This window comes from Panthera pardus, unplaced genomic scaffold (assembly GCF_024362965.1).
Source record: "Panthera pardus isolate Hobbes unplaced genomic scaffold, ASM2436296v1 HiC_scaffold_11, whole genome shotgun sequence".
Lineage (NCBI taxonomy): Eukaryota > Metazoa > Chordata > Mammalia > Carnivora > Felidae > Panthera > Panthera pardus.
The window spans coordinates 3,344,525-3,370,187 of record NW_026526666.1 but is presented as its reverse complement, the minus strand read 5'-3'; the positions used below and the strand labels follow the sequence as shown (position 1 = coordinate 3,370,187).

Here is a 25,663-nt window from a genome sequence, read left to right as displayed (position 1 = left end):
GGAACAAACTTAGCCATTACCAATGAAAGGACCTTAAGGAAAAAAAATCATGTTACTAAAAGTATCTGAGGCTCAATCTTGACAAAATAACATGCTAACTATTAGGAGTCAGCTAGTTCCCAGGAAGCTCTTGTAACCCATACATCTTATGGAGAAGCTAAGCCATTAAAAGGGGGGTTGAAAGAAAAAAGAAGAACAAAACCAAAGAAGACAGAGCCTAGGAAACCCATGCTGGCATTTTAGTAGCCACTAGGTGTATTTGACTGTGAATGTGTTTGTGGGCGTGCCTCGACAATGTGTCTTCCACCTTCCTCTCCCGACTTGAACTGTCTTTACCAGATGCCTTCAGATCTCCCACACTGTCTTTTTTGTTGTCCCTCCCACTTTTGTAACAAGCTCCAGTTTCACTTTTCAAGCTGGCTGCTGGGCATCTCCAACTAGGTATCCCATAGATCCCTCAAATGTAACATACTCAAACCAAAAGCCATCTCTGCCCATCACCCCCATCCCAAAGCTCCTCCTCTAGGTCACCTGTTCATGGGAGCACCATCACTCCAGTCACTGACACGTAGGAACAATTCTTCCTCAGTGTCCACTCCCCATATTCCAATCAACTCCTAGGTCCTTTGTTGCTGCCTTAATATTTGACACATCTCCTCTTCTCTGGCGCCACTTCCTCTACCAATGCAGGTGGTATTTGTTCCTGCCTTAAACTCTACCTACCTTCAGTTATGAATTGCTCTCCCTGTCCCTGATCTATGCCTTCTCCAATACAGATCTGCCTTCAGATTCTTCTTGATGCAATGTCGGACCAAGTCATTCCCCGGGGCAACAGCACGAGTGTGGGCTTTAGAACGGAACAGACCTGGGCGCCTGGGTGGCTCAGTCGGTTAAGCATCCGACTTCGGCTCAGGTCATGATCTCACAGTGCATGAGTTAGAGCCCCGCATCGGGCTCTGTGCTGACAGCTCAGAGCCTGGAGCCTGCTTTGGATTCTGTGTCTCCCTCTCTCTCTGCCCCTCCCCTGCTCATGCTCTGTCTCTGTCTCAAAAATAAATAAAAACATTAAAAAATAAAAATTAAAAAAAAAAAAAAAAGAACAGAACAGACCTGAGTTTGGTCCCAGTTAAACCACAACTATTTGACTTTATAATAATTACTGTATCTTCTCCAAGCCTTTAAGTTCAGAAATTCTTCTTGCAGAATTATTAGGATTGTGTTTGAGATGTGTAAGCCCCCAAGGTGCTATAGGCTTAATTTTTTCTTATCACACTGTTGAAAAAACTCTTAACTCCCCATCGACCACAGAGCCAAGTCTAAACTCTTCAACCTGGTATTAAAGGCCCTTCATCATCTCTTTCCAACCTACCTTTCTAACATGGTTTCCTGTGCTACACCTCAGATGCCAAACTGTGCCCATATTTCCCTGCTTTATTCACACAATCCTATCCTAATGGAATGGTCTGCGTTGTTCCCACACCATCTGTTTGTCCAAATTCTATTCATACCTGCAAAGCCTGAGCTCAGGTGCCATCTCTACCATGAGGTCTTCCTGTACTTTTTTAGTAAGGAAAATGTGTTCCAACGTTGAATTCCAACAGTATTTTATCTAACCCATATTAAGGTTCTCCTCACAACTACCTTCAGTTACGGACATAAGTATTGCATCTCCTCTACTAAACAGGAGGCTCCTTGACTGAAGAACTCCTATTTGATCTACTTGATATTCTAGAAGGCCCTGAGGATGCTTTTATATAATATGAATCAAATTAACATTCGATTAATTCAAATATACATAATGAACAGAACATAGCAACTTCTAGGAGAATAACAGCTTGCAAAATGGCCTGAAGCTGCGTTCTTTTATGTATTCAGCTTCCCTAGAAGGACTGTAGTTCTTTTCTTGTTGAGTTGCAAGGAATCAGAAAGATTCCTGGTTCTATTGGATTCCCAGGCCCCAGCCCACACCTCTGCCTCGGATCTGGTGGCGTATTGGAGCTGGCTCGTCCAAGCTCGTGAGAACCCTTTCTCGCCAATACTTCTCCACATTGCACTCTGTGACAGCACATTGGTAGCTTGAAATCAGATGTAATGGGAGTATTTGCACCACCGAAATAAAATAAAATAGATCAACAAATGCTACAAATTAGGTGGGTTTTTTCCCCCCTGGAGAGCAAATTTACAGCGCACTACCACCCAGATCTAAAATTCTGCTTTATCATTCTGCTAAGGAAAACCCGAGAGGCCCATTGTCAGGCCCCCATGGAAAATGACCCAGCTATGCCTTCTAGTCTCTTACTGTCCCCTCGTGCAGCAGCTAGGAAGTTGGGGGCCTAACAGAACTCTGGAGTCGGACTAGGATGAAGAATTGGACTTCATTGTTCAATTGGTTCCACTGCCACGCTTTCTGCTCGTCTAGCGCCTCACCTTTCTGTTCCGGGCCTGCCCTCAGGTAGAAACCATAGCCATTGCTCCCCTTCTTCATCTCCACGAGCCGGGGATGGTGGGGTAGCAGTTTCAAACTGGCCGTCTCTCTCCTGAATCTGGTCTTCTGTTCGGTGTGGAGCTTGTCAGTCTCCTCGTCCACCAGCAGGAACACGACGCGGCCTCCAGAACTCTTCACCTGGAACAGCACACACAGTAAGACTGACAGCGGTCTCCAAGAAAGGCACGGGGGAGGAGGAGAGCTCCTGCGCAGAGGCACACAGTCTCTAGGTTCGACAGAAAATATGCAGTGTGAGGCCTGAGTTTGAACTATAACACTACCTCCTGATCTCCCTGGGATTTCTCGATCCCCACTTCTACAGCTGTTTTCCCCTTTGTTAAGTATGACCTCACCCACACAGATGCTAACTGAACCCAAGTGAGAGCTGAGATTCAGAAAACCCAGAAAGGTACTTAAGCGAAGTACTTACGTCTAGAGAAGGAGTTTGGAAAAGAAGGTAAAGGTCTACTGTGAAAAATTATTCTACCAGGAGAAGTTGGTCAGTTTTCATGGTTCCACGTGACCTCAAAGGAAAACCTGAGAGCGTAATCCATGTGTCATGGACCCAGGACATAAGACCTGGGGTAACAGGTCTTCCAACACCTCCTACACGTAGCTCTATATTCATCATCACGTTGGTTATCTGCCAGCTTGAGCTAAAACATTTTAGTGAAACACTCAATTTGTTATAAATTCAGACGGAGCTCCCAATCAGGTACAAAAAGATCCAAAAGATAAAGTTGACAGTTCTTTAGAACCCTTTTCTTTGGGGTGCCTGGGTGGCGCAGTCGGTTAAGCGTCCGACTTCAGCTCAGGTCACGATCTCGCCGTCCGTGAGTTCGAGCCCCCCGTCAGGCTCTGGGCTGATGGCTCAGAGCCTGAAGCCTGCTTCTGATTCTGTGTCTCCCTCTCTCTCTGCCCCTCCCCCATTCATGCTCTGTCTCTCTGTGTCTCAAAAAATAAATAAACATTAAAAAAATTTTTTTTTTTTAAATAAAAAAATAAATAAAAAAAGAATCCTTTTCTTTGAAATAACACGAAACTAGCCTTGTTCCAAAACCCTATGCTAACCCTGCTGACACCACTAGTGAGTCTATTCACTCTGAAAACAAAGGATTAGCTTCCCATCATTATATTCCTTCCATCATAAACTACCACTCCTGTCTTCCTGTCACTTCCAATAGGAGGAGAGTAAAAGGTAAGAAAAGTGCCCCTTTGGGCTATACCTTTGCAACGACTTCCTCATGGCTGGCGTCTTCTACATTCTCTCCATTTACTTCAATCAAGTGATCACCGGCCAGGACACCAGCTTTCATAGCCACACCTTGAGGTGTTATATCAGTCATGTACACTCCCTTTTTGCCTGAAAGGGAGTGGACCAGCATCACAACTCCATCACACAGAAAGTCCAACAATAAGGGATTTCCTCCCAATAACGTAAAAATTACAACCTCCAATTTTAAGGCTAACTTTGCCTTCTGATCTAGAATTATAATTACAGCTCCTGGCTTTGTGCTAGGAGCTTTGTTGGGTTTTGTTGATTCGAATAGAATTTCCGACCCCAACTAAACGCAAGGAAGGAATCTCAGGTGGCACTGGCCTCTTGAACCGGAAAAGCACCGAGCTGTGCCCGGGCTGTATCGCTGTCACACTCCCATTCTTCGCATTTGTGGAATTAGAAAGCATCTGTTCCATTCTGTCCTTTTATTTTTTTTTTAATTCTTTTTAACGTTTATTCATTTTTGAGAGAGAGAACAGAGCGTGAACAGGGGAGGGGCAGAGAGAGAGGGAGACATAGAGTCGGAAGCAGGCTCCAGGCTCTGAGCTGTCAGGGCTCAGAGTCCGACGTGGGGCTCCAACGTACAAACTGTGAGATCATGACCTGGGCTGAAGTCGGACGGACAGTCAACTGAGCCACCAGGTGCCCCCTGTCCTCTTTAACTAGTTCTATCACCAACCATCATGTACCAATGAGGTCACCAAATCTCATTGATGCAAGCCTAGGAGGACAGAGCCACAGAAGGCAGCTAGATATAGAAATGATACAAATATAGATATAGATATAGATATAGATATAGATATAGATATAGATATAGATAGATATAGAAATGATATCAATTCTTTCAAGATATTAATATTTCAACCTAGGCAAAGGGCAGCTTCATAATGACAAAATAAATCACTTGTAAGGAATAACAGTAGAAACTGCTGTCTTAAAATTTCTCCCATTACAATTTCTCTTGTTATATATTTGTCATGTAGAAAACATTTTCTTCCTAAAGCTTATTTAAACCATGCATTATGTTCACTAACACAAAGGCCAAATGGATTGAATCTGAATTATGATAATTTTTTTACCATTTTGCTGATAATGGACTTCTAAGAAATGCCAGGCTTCCCTTGACCACCTACACCATTATGTTTAACAGTGGACAAACTTGAGAAATGCCTCTTCTACCTAGTTTATATCTCTTGCTATAGGTTAAATAGGCCTTGGAAACAAGTTTTATGTTTACTATTGGTCTGTTCTTTATCACTTACCCAATTATGACCAGTGCTTCTCCAGTATCAGAAGGAACATGGGAGGAGCAAATTCAAGGTAGAACCAGTAGCCTCTATGGCTCTAAATCCCAGAGACACCATTACGGAACCACAGTCAATTGCATAGTCTGTATCTCTGAAACTCTACAAACAGAGTTTCTAGTACTTTCTGGTGGTCAGGAGTTTTCAGATCACTATGTACCTCTCAGAGGTCAGGGATGTACCTCAGAGCAGTTGAGGCTGGGCCACAGCTGAGAAGGTACTATTTAAATGTCATAGGAGGGTGGGATTTTTTTTTTATTAAAAAAAAATTTTTTTAAACGTTTATTCATTTCTGAGAGACAGAGAGAGACAGAGCATGAGCGGGGAAGGGGCAGAGGGAGGGAGACACAGACTCCGAAGCAGGCTCCAGGCTCTGAGCTATCAGCACAGAGCCCAACGCGGGGCTCAAACTCATGAACTGCAAGATCATGACCTGAGCCGAAGTTGGATGCTCAACCAACTGAGCCACCCAGGCACCCCAGGAGGGTGGGATTTTTAATAGCATCCTCAGCCACTAGAATGGTGTCTGCCACATCAACAGGCCCTCAAGAATTTGTTGAATGTGTGATCACCTGGGCACTTGAAGTGGAAAGACAGCACCCTTACTCAAAAGTAGCTATTATGAAAAATTTCCTTTTTCTTGCCTTTTATTCCCCCTTCTCCCCTCCACCCTCACCCTAAAGGAGCTAGGAAAGAATAACAAAGAAGCACCAGCCCTCTAACACTCTGACCTCAAAGCTCAGCCTAACACTAGGGGACAGGAGTGCCCAGTGGCCCCTCATCACCCCATGATGGGTCCAGTGTTTTGATCCCTTGTTGCACAATCGTCAAAGCAAGGGAAGGGTCAGGGAAGGAGGGAGAGGGGAGGGAGAAGCTACAATTAGACAGCCATAGCATCTGAAAAGGTGGTCAAAGAAGCCATTAGCCAATAACAGTATCTTTCTTCTGGAAATCCTGCCCTGAAGCCCACCTTGGACAGTTTTCAGAGAGAAGCCATAGCTGCTCCCCTCCTTCACCAGGTAGCAGAGACGCGGCTGCGTCCAAGTCTCTGCTCCTTCCTTCACCACAGGGAGCAGTTTCTTATCATTCAAACTCGGCTCCTTCCGACTTTGACCCAACTCTTTCAGGTCTACCCGTTTTTTCATGGCCTTCTCATAGGAATCCCCATCCAGGACTAGTAAAGTCACGGAGTTCCCACTCTTTCTGACCAGATCCACAACCTAGGAGGAAGAAAAAGATAACTTGAACCAAGAAGCGATTCCAGGGGATGCTCGCCATCTGGCTCAGTCTCTGGATCCAGAGGATTCTGAATGCTGGTCTCTGAAGCCCAAACAGTCAGCACAGTGTCCAGCCGTCTCTACCCCACCCCTCCCAAGAACCAGGTGCGGGCTGGAGGGGGCGGGGCTCTAGCACTGTTAGAACTTAGAGCGCCCCGATCCCAGCTGGGCTCATGGAAACAGCATGGTGTGGTGGAAAGGGCGTGCATGGGGAGGCAGGCAGAAGTGGGGTAAGGTCAGACCGTCCCACATGTTCACTGCATCAAGACATTAGTAAGTCATCGGAGCCTCTGAGCCCTCATCTGCAGAATGGTAATACGTACCTCATGAGTTGTGACAAAGGTTCAACAAAATAATGATTATGAAGTCGCCCAGCATAGTTTCTAGCCTAGAGCAAACACAGTGCCTATTAGCTCTGACACTATTCAATCTAAGAACCATTTTGTGGTTCTCAGTTAATTTGGAGGAGACAATCAACCGGCAGAAAGTACAGCCATAGGGTGTCTGCCTTGTCAGTGGCAGCTGGGAGACCTCTGCTGACCCCAAACACTAATCAGCAGATATGTGGGAGCCAAAGAGATCCTAGAAGAACCCCAAATGTCCCTTTCACCTGCATATGTTCCTCCTTGTCCACAAAGACACCATTGATCCTAAGAACTCGATCTCCGTCCTTGAGGCCCGCCTTCTCCGCTGGGCTACCCTTCTCAACCACCCGGACCAGGTGGCCATCAGTGTCCTTCTCAATTCGCAGGAAGAAGCCATAGCTTTGCCCTTCTTGTTTAGACAGCTCACATTCTCGTGGGTGGAAGGTGGAGGCCATTTCTGTGATGAAAAAAATTGGATAAACCCAGGGGACAGAAAATCCCCTTGGAGAAAGAACCCGTGTGTTCCATCTCCCATAATTCTCTTCTTCTAATCACACCAAATCTAGACTGTAGCAACACTGAGGTTTAGGAGGCTGCCTTCCAGGACCTGCCAAGGATTTCCAAATCTATTTCCCAAAGGATGACCTTTTTACTTGAGTTTCAGACCCATGTATTTGGCTGGGTCCCAGACATAGATTTTTCAGTTTCAATAGCTCCAAACCCAAATTCCTCTTTGTTTCCTAAAGAAAGTAGGTTTAACACCTGACCTAAATATTTTAAGGAAATACCAGCCCAGGACACCTGAGTGGCTTAGTCAGTTAACCGTCTAACTCTTGATCTCAGTCAGGTCATGATCTCATGGTTCGTGAGATCAAGCCCCATGCTGGGCTCTGTGCTGATGGCATGGAGCCTGCCTGGGATTCTCTCTCTCCCTCTTTCTCTGTCCCTCCTCTGCTCATGCTCATGCTCTCTCTCTCTCTCTCTCTCTCTCTCTCAAAATAAATAAATAAATTTTTAAAAAAAGAAAGAAAGAAAGAAAGATACAAGCCCACTTTCATTCAAATATTTAAAGAGCCTCCCAAGTAGTAGGCCTTGAGGATAAATCTGTGGACAACATGGACCTTTACTTCGCCTCTCATACAGAGGCCACACATTTTTACAACAACACATGGTGAGGGATATGCTAGGAAAGAACACAGTGATAAGGCAGACTATAACAGAGGGCGCTGGGAGCAGGGATTGGGACAGGCAGAAGGAAGAATGGCTTCCTGGGAAAACGCCTTTCCCAAGACCTGAAGGACTAGTGGGAGGCAGGTAAGGTAGGACAGGATCAGGAAGACCTCAAACAACTAAAAACCAGAGAAGCCAGGCCTCAGAGCTGGCCTGGCCTATTGGAGAGGAGACAGAGAACCAGGACCCTGAAGTTTTAGAGCAAAGTAGGGATACCCAACAGAGAAAGGACTCCTGTGGCCGGGTCAGATTCTCCTGTTTGAAGCAGCTTCTGTTCCCATCCATCCTGCCCTTCCTCTTGCCTCATTGCCAGAGCAGGGCCCCGGGCCACAGGAGGAAGCAAGGACAAGTATGAAAACCACCAGCTGGGACTTTGGCACTAGGTTCGTACGGGGAAGGCTCCTGCCAGCATCATCGATCCCTCCTAGCTTAAGCATCTTCTTCCACAGGAGAGCGAGAACAGAAGCCAGATCGGCTGGTGCCAGGCAGAGGTCCAGGAGCAGAAGGCTGGACTCTGAGGTCACGCTGCCTGCTGCGCAAGCCTCGTGCTCGGCTCGTCACAGTTCCCTACCAGTAAATCAGAGAATAAACCGTCTGTCCCTTCCCTCCTGGAGGGACAGGAACAGATGACCGTGTGGGGTATGGGGGGGTGGGGGGTGGGGCGTGGAGGAGAGACAGCAAAGTGCTCCAGGCTCCTTAGAAGCCACCCCATGGTGATCCCAGATAGCCATCTCTGACCTTCATGCCCACAGAGACATACAGTTCAAACCTGGCAGAAAGCCTCCTGCTGCCTGACAACTTGGCCATTACAGACAGTCTCAGCAGAGTCTGGCGGCCACGCCACCAGCGGCCCGAATGACTAAGCGGCCAAGAAAACAAACAAATAGACACTGTTCCAAGTGATCTCTCACCGAGGGCCCGGGGCTGAGCCCTCCCCGCTGTGTCTCCCGCGAAGAGAAAAATAGAGCCACAATCGTGAGGTCATCACCCACCCATGGGGGAGCTTCGCAGCCCTCCTAGCATGACCCATCGCCAGGAAAGCACTGCTTTGGGAGGAGACAGGGGAGGGCATTAGGAGGGACTGGGCATCACCAGAGCAGGGCTTCCTTGCATGCAGGCACCCAGGCTCCCTGGGCCTTTACTTTTTCTTTCTGCTGAGCATCTGGCCTGCAAGTATCACTTCCATTTTCCAGCTTGAATCCACATCGCTGTCCACTCACCTCTAGATCCCTCTCAGCTTGCAATTTCATAGAGTTGAAAAGCTAGAAAAAACCCAGAGCCCTCCGAAATTTGGGAGCAATTGTAAACAAACCTCAACCAAATCCTGCAAAATCTGCAACAAGTCCTTATAATCAAAATAAGGCCATTTCTCAGGCCCTCACCCCTAAAATTCAGCGATCTCCCACCCTGGGAGTCAGCCACAGGATCAAAATCTCTTTCTCTGCAGGTCTGGGAGGATAGAATGTGAAACCACCTTGCTAGGAGACTAGTCCTGTGTTTGGGGAGGGGGGAAGAGGCAACATTTTCCTGGGTCTCGGTAGAGACCCAAAAGCTCAACACACAAGAAAAGACAGATCACTGCTTCTTGGAAAGATCCCAAATTGTTTGTTTGATGAAAGTTTTCCAACAGCCAGACAGCAATCACTCAGATCCGCACTTGTGTCTTTGAAGCCTGGGCACTGGCCCCCTACATCCTCCTGCCACCCGTCAGCCCTTCCCACTGGTCAGCCGCTGAAGGATTAATGCCGGTGCCCACGCCACACTGATGAAATATGTAACTCCTTCCACCACAGCAGCAGAGAAAAACATATTGAAACCCCAAAGCCGGGCCTTCCATTGGACCCTCAGAGCCCTAAAACTATTTCCTTGGCCATCTTGCTGAGAGACAATTCAGCTAGGAGTCAAAGGGGCTGGGCTCCAGTCCAGCTCCAGGCCTGGGTCCATCTAATCTGCATCCTGGTGTTACACTGGCCCCTAAATCGGGGCTGGGATCCACGACGACCTGCTGCTTTGTGATGAGGATGCCTGGGACTCTGGAACACAGGGCCTAATAGGAAGGATCTTTGTATTTAAGGGCTGTTTCTTCAGCCCCAATCTCCGTCTTCTGCTTCCTGAGAAAATCCAGCCCACATCCCTATGGTGGACAAGTGTTTAACTAGCGAAAGCATATGGATTTCTATAATACCGTATCAGCAATCATCCAGTGCTGGAGCCCATTAAATCTTCAACAGGCGTTATTCCCCCAGTTCACATCGCCAAAATAAAACCCTAGAAATGAAAGAAAGCTGTAACCATTTCTGAGCTCTGGGAAGAAAGTCAATTCTTGGCAACAAAGTTGTTTGTCTGTGGGAAAGAGAACAAAGTGCTGGCTGGTGGACAGGAGAGACTCAGGGCTGAGAGCCAGATATTTTTTCTAATCAATCTTAATTATTAATCTTACCTTTAGACCCCACCTTCTCCCAAAAGGAGTAGATTTTTGCTACGAGGAAAGAGAATAATATGCCCATGGCCCAGAAGAAAAACGCGGCACATTTTAGAAGTTGGGAAGGCAAGGCAATGACGACAGAGGAGGGCACACAGGACCTCTGGATGTGGCCAGAGAAGAAAGAATTGAAGCCGCTGGGCTATTTACCACACGAAAGAAATAGCTGGTGGGACCCAGAGGACTCTTCTGAGCTCCAAGCTGGCCAAGGGTTCTAACCTCTCAGACAACCATCAACATAGGCCCATCTCTGACCCCGAGTCAACACCCCCTCACCACCAGCCTGCACACAGAGAAGTCTGAGCCAGGAGCTGTTCCTAAGGGTTCATGATCTACAAAAACTAGACCCAAAAAGCCAAGAGAATTCGATTTGGTTGGCCGAGGCTCAGAAGTCGGCTCATTTTCCCCTCAGTTTGTGTGTCTGGGTCTGGAAGCTGCCGGACTTTCCTCGGCAGGGCTGGCTGGGGAAGCAGTGAGACTCCACTCAGTTGATCCTGAAGTCGACAGGACTTGTAGTGAAGTGTGCCTTACCTGTCACCCTGCACATCAGAAATTTCCCTGTTCTACCAAAAGAAAAAGCAAACAAAAACGAAAACAAAACAAAATAATAATAATAATAATAATAATAATAATAATAATAATAATCTGATTGCTTTTTAAATAGGCAGAGGACCTGAATAAACATTTTTCCAAAGAAGACATTCAGATGGCCAACAGGACACGTGAAAAGATGCTCAGCATCACTCATTATCAGGAAAACACAAGTCAGAGCCACAGAGGTGTCACATTACACCTGACAGAGCGGCCAGTAACAAAAAGAAATAAAAAGTGCTGGCAAGGATATGGAGAAAAAGGAACCCTTGTGCACTACCAGTGGGAATGTAAATTAGTACAGCCACTGTGGGAAACAGTATGGAGGTTCCTCAAAAAATTACAAAGAGAACTACCATACGGTCCAGTAATCTCACTATTGGGTATTTACCCAAGGAAAACAAAAACATTCATTCAAAAAGATACGTGCACCCCTGTGTATGGCAGAATTATTTACAATAGCCAAGATATGGAAGCAGCCCAAGTGTCTACCAATAGACAAATGGATAAAGAAGATGGAAATATATATATTATATATATAATTATATAATATTAATATGTAATATTAATATATATAATATTAATAAATTAATGATATAATATATTAATATATAATGTACAAATATATATTTATTGTTAATATATTAATATGTAATATATTAATTATATTAAATAATGGAATATTAGCCATAAAAAGGAATGAGATCTTGTGTTCGCTTTGGCAGCACATATACTAAAAAGAATCAGATCTTGCCATTAGTAGCAACATGAATGGACACAGAGGGTATAATGCTAAGTGAAATAAGCCAGAGAAAGACAAATACAATATGATTTCAGTTATATATAGAATCTAAAAAAGTGAACAAGGCAGAAACAGGCCCATAAATACAGAGAACTAACTGAGAGTTGCCAGATGGGAGGGGTTGGTGAATGGGCAAAAGGGAGGAAGGGGAGTGAGAGATATTGGCTTCCAGTTATGGAATGAATCAGTCACGGGGATAAAAGGTATAGCATAGGGAATACAGCCAATGGTACTGTAATAGTGTTGTACGGTGAGAGAGGGTAGCTACACTTGAACACAGCATAAAGTATAAAGTTGTCAAATCACTATATTCACCGGAAAAGAATATAACATTGTGTGCCAGCTACAAAAAAGACAAAAATTAAAAATAAAACATTCTCTGTTCTAAGATAATTGTTATATGTGGAAATTTCTAATTTAAAACTATCATAGGGGCATCTGGGTGGCTCAGTCTGCTAAGCGTCCAACTCTTGATTTTGCCTCAGGTCATGATCCCAGGGTCATGGGATCGAGCCCCACATCAGGTTCTGTGCTAAGCGTGGAACCTGCTTAAGGTTCGCTTGCTCTCTCTCTGTTTCTCTCTCTCTGCCCCTCTCCCCTACTTATGCTCTAAAAAATTAAAAGAGAAGAGAAGAGAAGAGAAGAGAAGAGAAGAGAAGAGAAGAGAAGAGAAGAGAAGAAAAGAAAAGAAAAGAAAAGAAAAGAAAAGAAAAGAAAAGAAAAGAAAAGAAAACTATCATAGACATGAATGCTCATAAGCCTACCCAGTGCAGGAAACGGGTGGGAGTGAAGGGATCTTAAAGCCACTTAGCTCATGAAAACTCCATGATCTCCTAAGAAATATTTGAGAGTCTCAAGGTCAGTGGGAGCCTGACAAGAACACAAAGCATTTCCCAATACAAAAGTGAACATGGGGTTCTCTGAAACGTGCCCTACTCCAAAGCAGAGTTATTTGTCTAACTCCTGTGAGCCTCCAGGTGTTTCATAAAGGAATCCTGAAGTTGCTAAAGATCAGATAAAACACAAGTCAGGAGATCAAATTCTTCTGAGGAAGGAAAAGAAAGGACAGCTCCTAGAAAAGTGAAGTAAAGCAAGAATTATAAGATCTTCGTTCATCTCCTCAATCCTGGGAGTTGTCCACTCATGCCCAAAGGCCCCATCCACTTTCATCTGAGTGAACAGATATACTTCGTCGAAAGAGTATACATCTACAGACCTTCAGGTGATGCAATAATAAATCACGTTGCCATTTGAAAACTCGCTGTGTGCCAGGCATGTACACAACCTCACTGAACCTCCCAAGCACCTTACAGATTGGATTCCAACCCTAGCTGGCCCCCAGAATCACCTATAGAGATTTCTAGAAATCGATGCCTACGCCTCACCCCAGATCTACTGACTCAGGCTCCAGGCTTGAAACCCGAACAGGAGCCTTTTTAGAAGGTCCCACTAACTTAAGAAACTAGTGCTTAAAACCACCCTTTGCTGTTCCTAACTCCCACTTATTCTCCTCAGTCTTGGGATAACACCCTCATGGATCAGAAAAGAATGTCAAGGTTGGGTGAACTATTAACAGCCACCTTAAGCTCACCTTTACTCAACATGAGAAACCAAGGGGGCAGCTGGGATAGGAGAGGCCCTGGCCACCATGTGCAGTCCTCAGGATCCAGCTCTGACCAGTCAATGCCTTGGCCAACAGTATAGGAGTGCATGGTGACCTGAAGCCTGTGCCTCATGCCTCCCTCCCCAAGTTCCAGTTCTGAGCCAGGCAAACAGGATCAAGCAGGTGAAAACAACCTTGAACGGCTCCCATGTGGTCTTCACTCTATGGGTTAAGTCTGTGGGGCCACTTTCCACCCCCTAAATCTAACCAACCTTAAAAGCAGAAGCCATGCCTCCTCCCCCAGCACCCTGTGGGTGGAGTCTTAAGCTCCATTCCTATCTGAGGCCCTACCAGTCATCCTGTGGTTCTTCCAGTCATCCCATGAGCCCCTGGGCAAGAGGAATGCGTGACAGCTCTATTTCAGCTTCTTGTTCCCTTCCAAGCACTTTCCCCCTCCTTAACTTCCTCAGTTAGCATACTGGATTGGGTGAAGGCCACCTAGGATCGTGATCAAAGGTTCTTCCACTTTCTACTGAACATCAAGAAGAAGACATTATGACCCTGGTTTCATTTGTCCAGGCCACCCATGTTCGCCCTGACTTGAATGCAGAATACTCTTGGGGCACCTGGGTGGCTCAGTGGGTTAAACGTCTGGCTCTTGATTTTGGCTCAGGTCATGATCTTACAGTTCACGTGTTTGAACCACATGTCGGGCTTCATGCCGACGGTGAGGAACCTGCTTGCGATTCTCTCTCTTCCTCTCTCTCTGCCCTTCCCCCGCTCATGCAGGCATGTGCTCTCTCTCTCCCACCACCCCCCAGAAATAAACATTTTTAAAAATGCAAAATACTCTTAAATGGTTGATGGAATAAAGTTAAACACCACCTCTATTCTCAAGGGACTTTTATAGTTGAATAGGGGCAAAGGAAAAGTTTTAGTACAAAAAGAGTTACCTCTATGAGCACAATCTAAATGCTATAAGACCTACAACGTGGGGCAAATTCAGGAAGACTTCACAGATTAGGTAGGACTTGATGTAGATCTTGACAACAGATAGGTAGGACTTCAATAGGTACGGAAGTAGGAAGAGAACATTCTAAACACTGAGAACGATGTGGACGTCAGGTGTGGAAGTGGGAACATGCTTGGGTGTGGTCAGAGAAGAGTTAAAGGCCCAACATGACAAAAAGGACAGCCAATTTATCTTTCTGAAATCAAGAGTCAGATGCTTGGGGTGCCTGGGTGGCTCAGTCGGTTGAGCGTCTGACTTCGGCTCAGGTCATGATCTCATGGTTCGTGGGTTCGAGCCCCGCATCGGGCTTCGTGCTGACAGCTTGGAGCTTGGAGCCTGCTTCTGATTCTGTGTCTCCCTCTCTCTCTCTTCCTCCCCTCCTTGCACTCTGTCTCTCTCTCTCTCTAAAATAAAAATAAACATAGGGGCGCCTGGGTGGCTCAGTCGGTTAAGCGTCTGACTTCGGCTCAGGTCATGATCTCACGGTCCGTGGGTTCGAGCCCCACATCGGGCTCTGTGCTGATGGCTCAGAGCCTGGAGCCTGTTTCGGATTCTGTGTCTCCCTCTCTCTCTGACCCTCCCCCGTTCATGCTCTGTCTCTCTCTGTCTCAAAAATAAATAAACATTAAAAAAAAATTAAAAAAATAAATAAATAAATAAATAAATAAATAAATAAATAAATAAATAAAAATAAACATTAAAAAAAAAAAAAGAGTCAGATGCTCAACTGACTGAGCCACCTGGGCCCTTGGACTTCCGTGTCCTAAGCTTAGTGACATTTTCTGTTCTCCTTCTCTCTACCTCTTGCCATCATTTCCCACTGTTAATTACCCGATCTTGAGATTCTTCTATTAGTTTTGACTACGCTGTAAAATCTTGGCCTTGAACTCCAGCCCGAGGATCTGGCCTGAGTTTCGTGGTCAGCAGATGCCACTACAGGCAGAGGAAGGGCAGGTTCAGAGCTGGGCTCCACGAGAATGGCAGGCGGGATGCACTGGAGCCAAGAAGCCCCGTGGGGCGGCCAGGTCACAGGCCGTTGTGATAATCCTACTCACAGACGGTCAGGCCCTGACCCGGCACGGCAGCTGTGAGAACAGAGTGGAGGCAACAGCAGTAAAGCGACAGATTATATCAATCCTTCAGTCCTGTTCCCTCAGATTTCCAGAGGCAGAGGTGGCCACAGTCAGAGCCGTTTCAACAGCACCCGTGTCCACAATACTCATTTACACCCACTGTGACCAGAGGAGAGGTGCAACAGGTCGGCAGCCCCCGGGGGTGTCATGGCCCCTGTTCCTCCCCCTAATCTGACCTCTCTCACACGCAGCTGGGTTGTGGTTTGCCCTCACAAGGAACAGCCAGCTCCCGCACAGGGTGCTTTTGGCTCCTCGCAGTGCTGAGCTGCAAGATCGCTCTAATTCTGCCATCACCGTCTCCTTCTACCTGCTGCTCCAGGAAGGTCGTTTGTTTCCCAGATTTATTACTTTAGCTCAGTTTTTCCTACTATCCAACTGTGATGCCTTTCCTGCTTCAAGCCCCAGACTCCCCTCTCTTATGCACTGAACTGTGTCCCTCCCCAAATTCTTCTGTTGAAGCCTTAACCCTCAAGGTGATTATATTTGGAGACTGGACTTTACAAAGAGATCATTAAGGTTAAATAAGGTCACAGGGTAGGGAAATAATCCAATAATCCTTACAAGATGATGAAGAGACACAGGGAGTGCAACCCACAGAAAGAAGGTGGCCGTCTGCAAGCCAAGTAGAGAGACCTCAGAAAAACCAACCCTGCTGATGCCTTCACCTCGGACTCTCAGCCTCTGGAACTGTGAAGAAATGAATTTCTATTGTTTAAGCACACACACACTCCACCGCCCAGTTTATGGTATTCTTACTATGGCGGTGAGGAGACTCACAAGGCTTCTGCTTGAGTTCAGTGTTGCAAAGGGAAGGTGTCAGCGAAAACCAAGCTCATGCCTTGGTGACTGACAGAAAAGCGATACCATTAAAAGATGGTGTCATGGTGAGGCGCCTGGGTGACTCAGTTGTTTGAGCATCTGACTTCACTCAGGTCATGATCTCATCGGGCTCTGTGCTGACAGCTCAGAGCCTGGAACCTGCTCCAGATTCTGTGTCTCCCTCTCTCTCTGCCCCTCCTCCGCTTACACTCTGTCTCTCTCTCAAAAATAAACATTAAAGAAAATTGAAAAAAAAAAAAAAAAAGCGATGATGGAGAGCATCAGGATAGCAGCCTGAGGGGAAAGCAGAGATGATGATTTTATTTCCAATGTGAAGAAAATGAGCAGCATGTTGCCATCAAGGCAGGACAGGAAATGGGTTTAACCTCCATGGGATGAAATATTTCCACTGGGGCAGAAGTTAAAAACAAAATGAGAGAAAGAGGAAAATAAGGCCACTCACCTGACCTTCAATCCCTCCTGCAAAGTAGCTGAGACAAATGAGGATCTTTGGGAACACAGACCAAGGGTCCATGGGTTCAAACTGACAAATTGCAGAGGCTGGCCGGGAGAGGCCTGTGAATTAGCTGGTATTTGGCAGGAAAAGACAGCTGCAGTGAGGAAATAGGAACCCAGAAAGCTGGATCTGCCGACTTCTCAAGAGAATCTGGAAATCTGGATGTATGCAGAATGTCCCCATTGTAAAAAAACGACAGCTATTTCCAGTTTTTTAAGAAACTCCATGTAAACGCAACAGAATCGAGCCCTGGGCTGGCAGTTTATTAACCACTGGCCAAAAGGATTTCCAGTAGCCACAGCATTGTTTCACTAAAATGAGTCAACAAATTGAATACAATGTTCTAAGAAACAACTTCAGTTAAATTTTTTCCCTCAGATAGTTAGGTCGATCTTACTAATTTATAGCGGACCAATCAGGATGATTTCTCATGGCTTCTTCTCACCATAGGGTCCATCAACAAGAGAAGGAGACACTAAATTCTACTCCTGAAGCCCTTATTACACTATATGTTAACTAACTTGGATTTAAAAAAAAAAAAAAATAGGAGAAAGTGGTAACTTTTACCCTAAGGTGGGGTTTGACCTATGTAAAAAACAGAAGGCTAGAAGATGAGAATTTCTATACTTAGGATGAGCACAGAGCAGGAACGGGAGACCAGTGTAGGGCTAGAGAGAGGAGCGGTCAGGGACTGACTCAGCAGGGTGAATGAGAAGGAAGGAGGTACTGAAGGAGTGGTTCCAAAAAATAAGGTATCGACCTGGAAAAGTCATCTTAAAAGATCTTTAGAACAGGGACGCCTGGGTGGCTCAATTGGTGAAGCGTCTGACTCTCAACTTCAGCTCAGGTCATGATCTCAGTCATGAGATCGAAACCCATGTTGGGCTCTGCACTGAACTTGGGGCCTGCTTGGGATTCTCTCCCTCCCTCCCCTCTGCCCCTCCCCTGCTCTCTCTCTCTTTCAAAATAAAGAAGTAAACTTTTTTTTTTTTAAAGATCTTTAAAACAGAGTAATTTCTAATCATGAAAAGTCTAAAAGAGATGTCTAGGTATGCAGGTGATAGAAAGGAAATTTATATTTTTTTAAATTTTTTTTAATGTTTATTTATTCTTCAGAAAGAGAGAGAGACAGAGCATGAGTGGGGGAGGGACAGAGACAGAAGGAGACACAGGATCTGAAGCAGGCTCCAGGCTCTGAGCTGTCAGCACAGAGCCCGACACAGGGCTCAAACTCGAGGACCACAGGATCATGACCTGAGCCGAAGTCGAACGCTCAACCGACTGAGACACGCAGGTGCCCCGGGAATTTGTAGTTTTATTTCCATCTTCCCACATCACTTGAGTCTGGGTAAAGGATATCAGTAAGAAAAAGAGTTTTAAAAAATAACCCAGTTTTTAATCCCAGTGTTGGCACTTACTAGCACCAAGAATATGGGTGACTTCCCTGATTTTGAAAGACAGAAGTGTGCCTGAAATCAGAGATGCATATGGGCACGGTGAAGATTGCTTAAGACAGAACCTGTGGAGCATCTAAGCACAGTGTCTGGAGCACAGAAGGCCATTGCGTCATCTTCCCTGTCCTCTGGTGGGAGCCCCGATGCCCTGGGGACCCCCTCCTCTGTGAGAATATTTGAACAGTGTTCCCCATTTTCTTTTTGAAGCAGACAAGGAGGGATGGGCTGGGGGTAGGCAGGCCCCTTGATAAGTAGGTTGGCGATTTTCCATCCATGGCCTGAATGCCATCTCTGCAAAGTCAGCTTTAGCTGTTAGGAAGTCAGGGCTGAGGATTTTGTTCCTCACGGAATAAAGTGCAAATAATGAACTTAATGAATTCAGATTCCTCAGAACCCAGAAGTTTCATGTAAGTCTGATAGCCAGGGAATTACAAAAATAGAACCAAATACCACCTATCAAGGAAGTATAAAGTGCCAGGGATGGGGTGCCTGGGTGGCTCAGTTAAGCGTCCGGCTTCAGCTCAGGTCATGACCTTGCAGTCCGTGGGTTTGAGCCCCTGTCGGGCTCTGTGCTGACAGCTCAGAGCCTGGAGCCTGCTTTGGATTCTGTGTCTTCCTCTCGCTCTGCCCCTCCCCTGCTTGCTCTCTGTCTCTGTCTCAAAAATAAATAAAACATTTAAGAAAAAAAAAAAGTGCCAGGGAGCCTTTATAAAACTTCAAGGCTAAGTGGGCCAGGGGGTCCCGGCACCTGAGGCAGATGAGCTCTAACAGACATGCACACGAGGTAACCAGCACAGGGACCAAGGAACAGATGAGGGTAGAGAAGATCGAATGAGGGAGGCATGACCTAATATACAGAAAGCTGGTCCGGGTGTGGATCATCCGTAGCCAAGGAGTAACCAGTGATTAAGGCCCACTGGCCACGTAGCATCACTGACTTTCCAGAAGATTACAGAAAGGATGTAGGGGGAGCTGCATTCTGTTTGGAGGCAGAAAAACAGAAGAGGGATGTCACTGGAGACAGCCAGGTGCAGTGACTTCAGGAGAAAAGAAGGGGCCCCGGGACTGTCTTCTGCAGAGGATACAATTGGATTATTCCACAAACAGGGTACCCTGCAACCGCCAGCCATGAGCACCATGGGTCTAGTGCCGTCCTCTCTCCTAGTTGGGAACCAGTGGTGCAGCGAGTACAAAACATAGCCTCTCTTCGCAAGGCACTTACGTAACCAACGCCGGAGCCAAGAAAAAACTAAACAACAACAACTTCACAAGACAGCAGGTGAATAATGTTTAACCCTAGGAATTGTGACTGTGGATAGATATCTGATTGTATACCTAGGAGATACCGAAGAGTAAATTATGTCTGTTTCATCAAAGGCGGGCCGGGCAGAGAGGGCAGGGGCCCAGCGGTACATTCAGCCCGAATGCCGCTCGCTTTGCACTGAACGCCTTGCTGGTCTAGAAAACCCTTGCAACTTCAGCAAGGAGGAAACAGCGTCACTGGCAAGGCTGAGCAATGGCCGCACACTGGGCCCACGTGGAGCACAGGGCTCCTACACCACCGGAGTGCATCTGTGAGACGAACAGAACACCAGACTCCTGTCGCAAAAGCACAGTTGGTGGAGACGGAGATGTTAAGTCAGCAACTGTAGACGGGCCGAGAATTCCCTACAGCCACCAGCCCTGCCCAAGGGCCTCCTGGTGCCCCCTCCTGCCCTGTGCCCGCGTGCCCGCCTTCCTTCAGAGCCAGCCCCAGGGCCTCACAAGTGCCATTTCTTCCAACAGCATAGGAGGAACCCTATTGTGTCTCAGCTGGTACCAACAGACGTCTCCGGCAAAGCAGACATAAAGACATAAATAAATCTTCCTTTCAACAAGCTATTTTTTTTTTTTTAACGTTTATTTAGTTTTGGGACAGAGAGAGACAGAGCATGAACGGGGGAGGGGCAGAGAGAGAGGGAGACACAGAATCGGAAACAGGCTCCAGGCTCCGAGCCATCAGCCCAGAGCCTGACGCGGGGCTCAAACTCACGGACCGCGAGATCGTGACCTGGCTGAAGTCGGAGGCTTAACTGACTGCGCCACCCAGGCGCCCCAGCATTTGTTTATTTTTGAGAGAGAGAGAAACAGTGTGAGCAGGAGAGGGGCAGAGAGAGAGGGAGACACAGAATCCGAAGCAGGCTCCAGGCTCTGCCCTGTCGGCACAGAGCCCGACGCGGAACTCGAACTCACGAACCGTGAGATCATGACCTGAGCCGAAGCCAGACACTTGACCGACTAAGCCACCCAGGCGCCCCTTGACCTTGCATTTCTACCCCTTCCCTGTTTTCATGTGTGCCAGAGTCCTCCTGCCCCCGGGCTCTCCTGGTCACTGCCTTCAGATCTTGCCCTCATCTTGTCAGGCGCTAAAAGAATTGTGTAAGAAACAGAATCCAGGGCAGCTGGGTGGCTGAGTCGGTTAAATGTCCAACTCTTGATTTCGGCTCAGGAAACGATCCCACGGTTCATGGGCTCAAGCCCCGTGTCGGGCTCTGTGCTGACAGTTTGGAGTTCTCAGTCCTTCCCTCGCTCTCTGTCCCTCCCCCACTCGCATGCACATGCTCTCTCTCTCGTTCTGTTTCAAAAGTAAATAAATAAATAAATAAACATTAAAAACAAACAGAAGAAACAGAATCCAAACCCCTTGCTCAGGCTCAGCATACCCAGCCCTGTCTCATTCCCCAGAGCTCCTCAGCAGACAGCAAACTGGCCTCCTCGTGGCCACCGACACCCAGCCTGCCCTTTGCTCGTGCTACCTGCTCTGCCTGAAGCACCTTCCTCACTCTGATTACTTATTCATAGTAGCTCCTAAGCAAACATTCTTTCCAAGTCAATGAATTCAAAACCTACCCATTTAAAATTTTCAAATTTTAAGTTAAACACAAATCCCTTCCTGACCACTACCATCTGAAGGCATCACTCCATCATCCAAATTTCAAGTAGCATTTATATAATCAACAAGTTACATTCACTTCCTACTATGGGACAGATACCAAGGCCCCAGCCAGGTTAGACACTGTTCTGCCCTCACAGAGCCCACTAGTGAGGTGCGGAAAGTCACAAGCATAATTACCCAACGATGGCATGGGTGCTAGAACATTTAAAAGAAAATGCTTTGCTGCTGTTTTACATATTTATCGAGTTCCTACTAAGCACCAAGCACCAGCCTCGGTACCTGTTATGAGTTTGCATTTAATCCAAATGCTCCATTCTACAAGGGAAAAAAAAAGAGATTCTGAAAAGTTAAGTCGGTTTCCCATGGCTATTCGACAGCCATGGATTCAAAGCCACTTGAGTCAGGGCTCCTTCGGCCATCTCCCCAGCCTCCCCACCATGAGGCCTATGCTGTGTTAGGGGACGCACGCAGTTAGGCTGGACGGAGGAAAGCACCGCAGGTGAAGAGCGCGCTGTGTTCAGGAACGTGAATGGCTCAGCAAGCCCAGACAACAGGTATATGTTGAAAGGAGGAAGCAGGTCAGGTGAGACTGTGAGGAATCTTAGGCGCCGTCCTGTCAATTACAGAAGAGCCGTCAGTGCTGAGAGCAGTTGAGGCTTAGAGCCTCTCGGATGCCGGAGGCCATCTCAGACCCAGAGCAAACCCTGCGTTGCTGCCTCAAGGCTATCTTTCCTGTTTATCAACACTCCTTGCCACGGCCTGTGCTCCTTCCTCCCCTGGGGTCCTGCCTGTGGCAAAGGTGTCCGAAGATCATCAAAACAGCGGCACTGACAGTGTGCGAGGCCCTGTGTGTCTTCCCCTCTCTGATCCTCCTAACACTAGAATGAGGTACTGTTGTGCCATTTGATGGATGCGGACACAGAGCCTCAGAGGATAAGAATGTGTCTGCTCTGCCACGCAGTTTGTCAATGCCAATGCCCATACCCTTCATAGCCACCGGACAACCAGGCAACGAGATTAAGAAAAGCTGGACGGTCCTTCACGAAATGCCAAGGAGAGGAGTTGCCGAGATCTTGAGGAAACTTGTCCAGTTGAACTTGCTACCCTCCTCAAACTCCTATGCAACAAATGTGAAAATCATTTAACCAAGATGCAACCCAGAGATGCCCATGCCCACGTGATCAGACCCAGGACCTCAGATGATCAGAGAGTGTCAGAGTTCTTAACTGTCCTCTCCTTAAGAGCAGTTTATCAAAAACATCCTGATTCTGGGACGCCCCGGTGGCTCAGTTGGTTAAGCCCCTGTCATGCCTCCGACTTCAGCTCAGGTCATGATCTCGCAGTTCATGGGTTCAAGCCCCGCGTCGGGCTCTGTGCTGACAGCTCAGAGCCTGGAGCCTGCTTCGGATTCTGTGTGTGCCTCTCTCTCTGCCCCTCCCACCTTGCTCTCTTTCTCTCTCTCAAAAATAAACAACAAAAAACCATCCTGATTCTATTCTTGCAGCTCCTTCCCTGCCAAACTAACTTCCATTCAGCCAAATATCTAAGCGTCTACTCTCTGCCAGGAGCTGCCCCAAGAGCTGGGATTATTGCAGGTGACACAAAGGACAAGATCCCTGCTCTCCCGAAGCCTGACATCTGGCACGGGTGACAAGTAGAAGGTAAATGAGAGGATTTCTGGTGACAAAGGCTATGTGTGAGGACAGTTAGTGGTGGGACAGCGGGGGGGGGGGGGGGGGGGGGGGGGCGGGGAGCAGGTAGGCTTAGCACTTCCTGGAAAGGTAACATTTGGATTCAGACCCAGATGATGGGACAGAGCCAGCCTTCCAAGCAACCGGGAAGCTCCGAATACTTAGAGCCCCACCTTACACTTGGTGAGCTAGTCATTAACAGCGATCCACTCTCGACTCCTGACTTACAAGTGAGTAAAGAGGCTCTTTGCGATGAAACACCAGGACAAGGAGTCCCAATGAGTCCTACGAGCCTGTTTCTTCCCACAGAGCCTTGAGACACACACACTGGAAATGCACACACCTTACCTTTGTGCTTTAAATCTCCTCAAACACATCCTGTTTATAATTTTATGTTCAGTACAGCCCTGGGGAAAAAGGAGAGGCCCTCACTGATAGATGATGAAATTGAAGCTCCAGTTGGCTGACCCCTCCAACGGTCTGTCACTAACAACCAAATCCCAGGGCAGGCTCTTTGAATTCTAGTCCCAAGTCCTTTTCCCTGGAGGAGAAGGAGCTGCCTAGCCAGCGGTCTAGGAACACAAGACATCATTACCAGCTACTTCATAGTTTATAGTGCAAAGAACATACAAAAGAGTCAAAGATAAGAACAATTTACTTAGTCATAACACACAAACTCAAAGTCCCTGAGTTATTTGCTGCAGGAAAAGAACATGTGACTACAGGTGACTGGACACCCAGCCCCTGTGGCTTCTGGATCCGGGCCTGAGAACACGTCGGTGCAACCCTGCGGGGACAGCTGAGGAGAGAAGAACCAGCCCAGACCCGACCTCGGCCAGTGAGCCCTTAGATGAAGTCACACTGAAGTCCCTTGACTCTTCCGCTGAGGAAGCGGCCTATGGTTCCCAAACGTGGCTACACACCTAAATCATCTGGAAGCGTGTTAAAGAAACAAAGATTTTCAGCCCCACACAAGACCCTAGAATTATAAACTCCAAAGGGTGGAGCCTGGAGAGGTCGATTTAAAACTCAGCCAGCCTAGAAACCCCCTGGTTTTTCCACATTTCTTCCTGGGAGCTCCGTTGTCACACTCCCTTATGGGTGCACGCCAACACCCCCTCAGGCAACCCTGGGAAAGCTTTTTCTGAGGATCAGTTTGCCAATCCCTTTGGAAGCAGACCCTGACCTGCGAGGGTCGGGAGTCACAAGCAGAGAGGACCTCAGAGTGTGGGCAATACCCCGCTACCCCACGAAAGGGCCCTAGCTCCTTCCCCATGAGCCTCCCTTGTGCCCTGGCAGCCAGCCACTGCTTGGAAAAGGAGAAAGGAAGAGAAAGAAGGTGGCTCAGGCCCAGGCAGCCAGCGCCCTCAGGCAGGGGGACCCAGTGTCAGCTCTTACCTGGATCTGGGAAGAAGAAAAGCTGGTCCGCTCACCAGGGAATTCTCTCTCTGCTGGCCAGCTCTAGTCTTGGAACTCACTGGACTTTGAACAAAGATTGATTTAAAAGCTGATGTATTTAACAGGGACCTGTGGTCTGAGTTCCAGTGACCTCTGTCCTGCTTCCTGCCAGCTGGTGGGCCCGGAGGTGGTGTTAACGCCAGTCAGCACTGGGCCCGCCTAACCCTGCGGGGATGCGACTGTTTGTCCGCCCCTCCCAGAGAAGAGGAGGGGGAGGAGGGAAAGGGCAGCTGGGGAGGAGGCGCCTCTGCCTTCCTCGGTCCTCTCCGTGCCAGGTGTCATGGTCACCCCAACCAACACCTCCATATGCAGTGTGTTAAGAATGTCCACTGTGCCCCAGCACAGGCTCAGGGCTCAGGGCCACCCCCTGGGCATCCTCATGCTGAGACCTTCCTGGGGAGGGGTAACCCATGCAACCCCCGCCGAGTAGAAGGCCTGCAGGCCAAACCCTGCTCCGACTTCCCAGATTCCCTTCCTCTTCTCAGATGCCCTCTCCTCCTTAGTTTTTTCACCTGAGGCTGCTCTGTTTCTATTCTCCAAACTACGGACAGTTGCCTTCCTCTCACACCCACTGAGAGTCTCTCAGGCAAGCCCAGCCGGGGAAGGTGGGAGGTGTTTCAGCAAGTCCTCAGTGTAGCTGTGGCCGCCTGGGCGGTGGGGAGGGGCCCTGCGTCAGCCCCTCGCCCCCCAGCCGCCCTGAGCAGATGATCCCTTAGCAGCAGCACCCACACGGGCAGGCCCCGACGCCAGGCGGCTGACTGACCTGGATCCTTGGCCCACACTAGAAATCGGGGCAAGAAATTGCTCCAGGCAGTAAGGCAAAGCAAACCGCAAGCCCAGAGAGGACCGGGTGGCCTCAACCCTCCTCCACCCAAGCCGCAGGGGCTGCTGATCTCAGCTGGGCCTTGGCTTTCCCCGGCAAAGGCAGGGCCCAAACCACAGAGTAAATAATCAAAAACAACAAACATCTGAGCCGCTAACTCAAAACGGGTCATTTTCAGCTGTATTGCCATGTGCCCTGGGCCTCCTGGGTGGATGTCTTCCCAAGAGGCAGGACATAATGGGGAAATCTGAATTTAAGACTGGAACACCTGTGTTCAAATGCTGACTCTGCCATTTCCCAGCTGTTTGATCTAGAGTAATCCACTCCAACTCCGAGACTCACTTTATCATCCATAAATAATGGTTATTATATTGTTTTCAGAGATTTTCTTTTTTTTTATTGA

General features: G+C 47.6%; 1 protein-coding gene across 3 annotated transcripts in view; it reads right to left on the bottom strand.

The window, feature by feature from the left end:
- The window catches only part of PDZK1 (PDZ domain containing 1), a 42,960-nt gene extending 18,391 nt beyond the window's left edge, over positions 1 to 24,569 (bottom strand). The window contains exons 1-5 of one of the 3 annotated variants that reach the window (XM_019436508.2): positions 24,378 to 24,569; positions 6,956 to 7,167; positions 6,039 to 6,288; positions 3,712 to 3,848; positions 2,428 to 2,623 (exon numbers count right to left, since the gene is read on the bottom strand). In XM_019436508.2, coding sequence (XP_019292053.2) covers positions 2,428 to 2,623; positions 3,712 to 3,848; positions 6,039 to 6,288; positions 6,956 to 7,165 — 793 coding nt within the window. In that variant the 5' untranslated portion in view covers positions 7,166 to 7,167; positions 24,378 to 24,569. Of the gene's footprint in view, positions 1 to 2,427; positions 2,624 to 3,711; positions 3,849 to 6,038; positions 6,289 to 6,955; positions 7,168 to 10,125; positions 10,192 to 24,377 lie in introns of those variants that run through there. The other 2 variants (XM_053890396.1, XM_019436512.2) reach the window with 2 other exon arrangements.
- Positions 24,570 to 25,663: the final 1,094 nt, after the last annotated feature.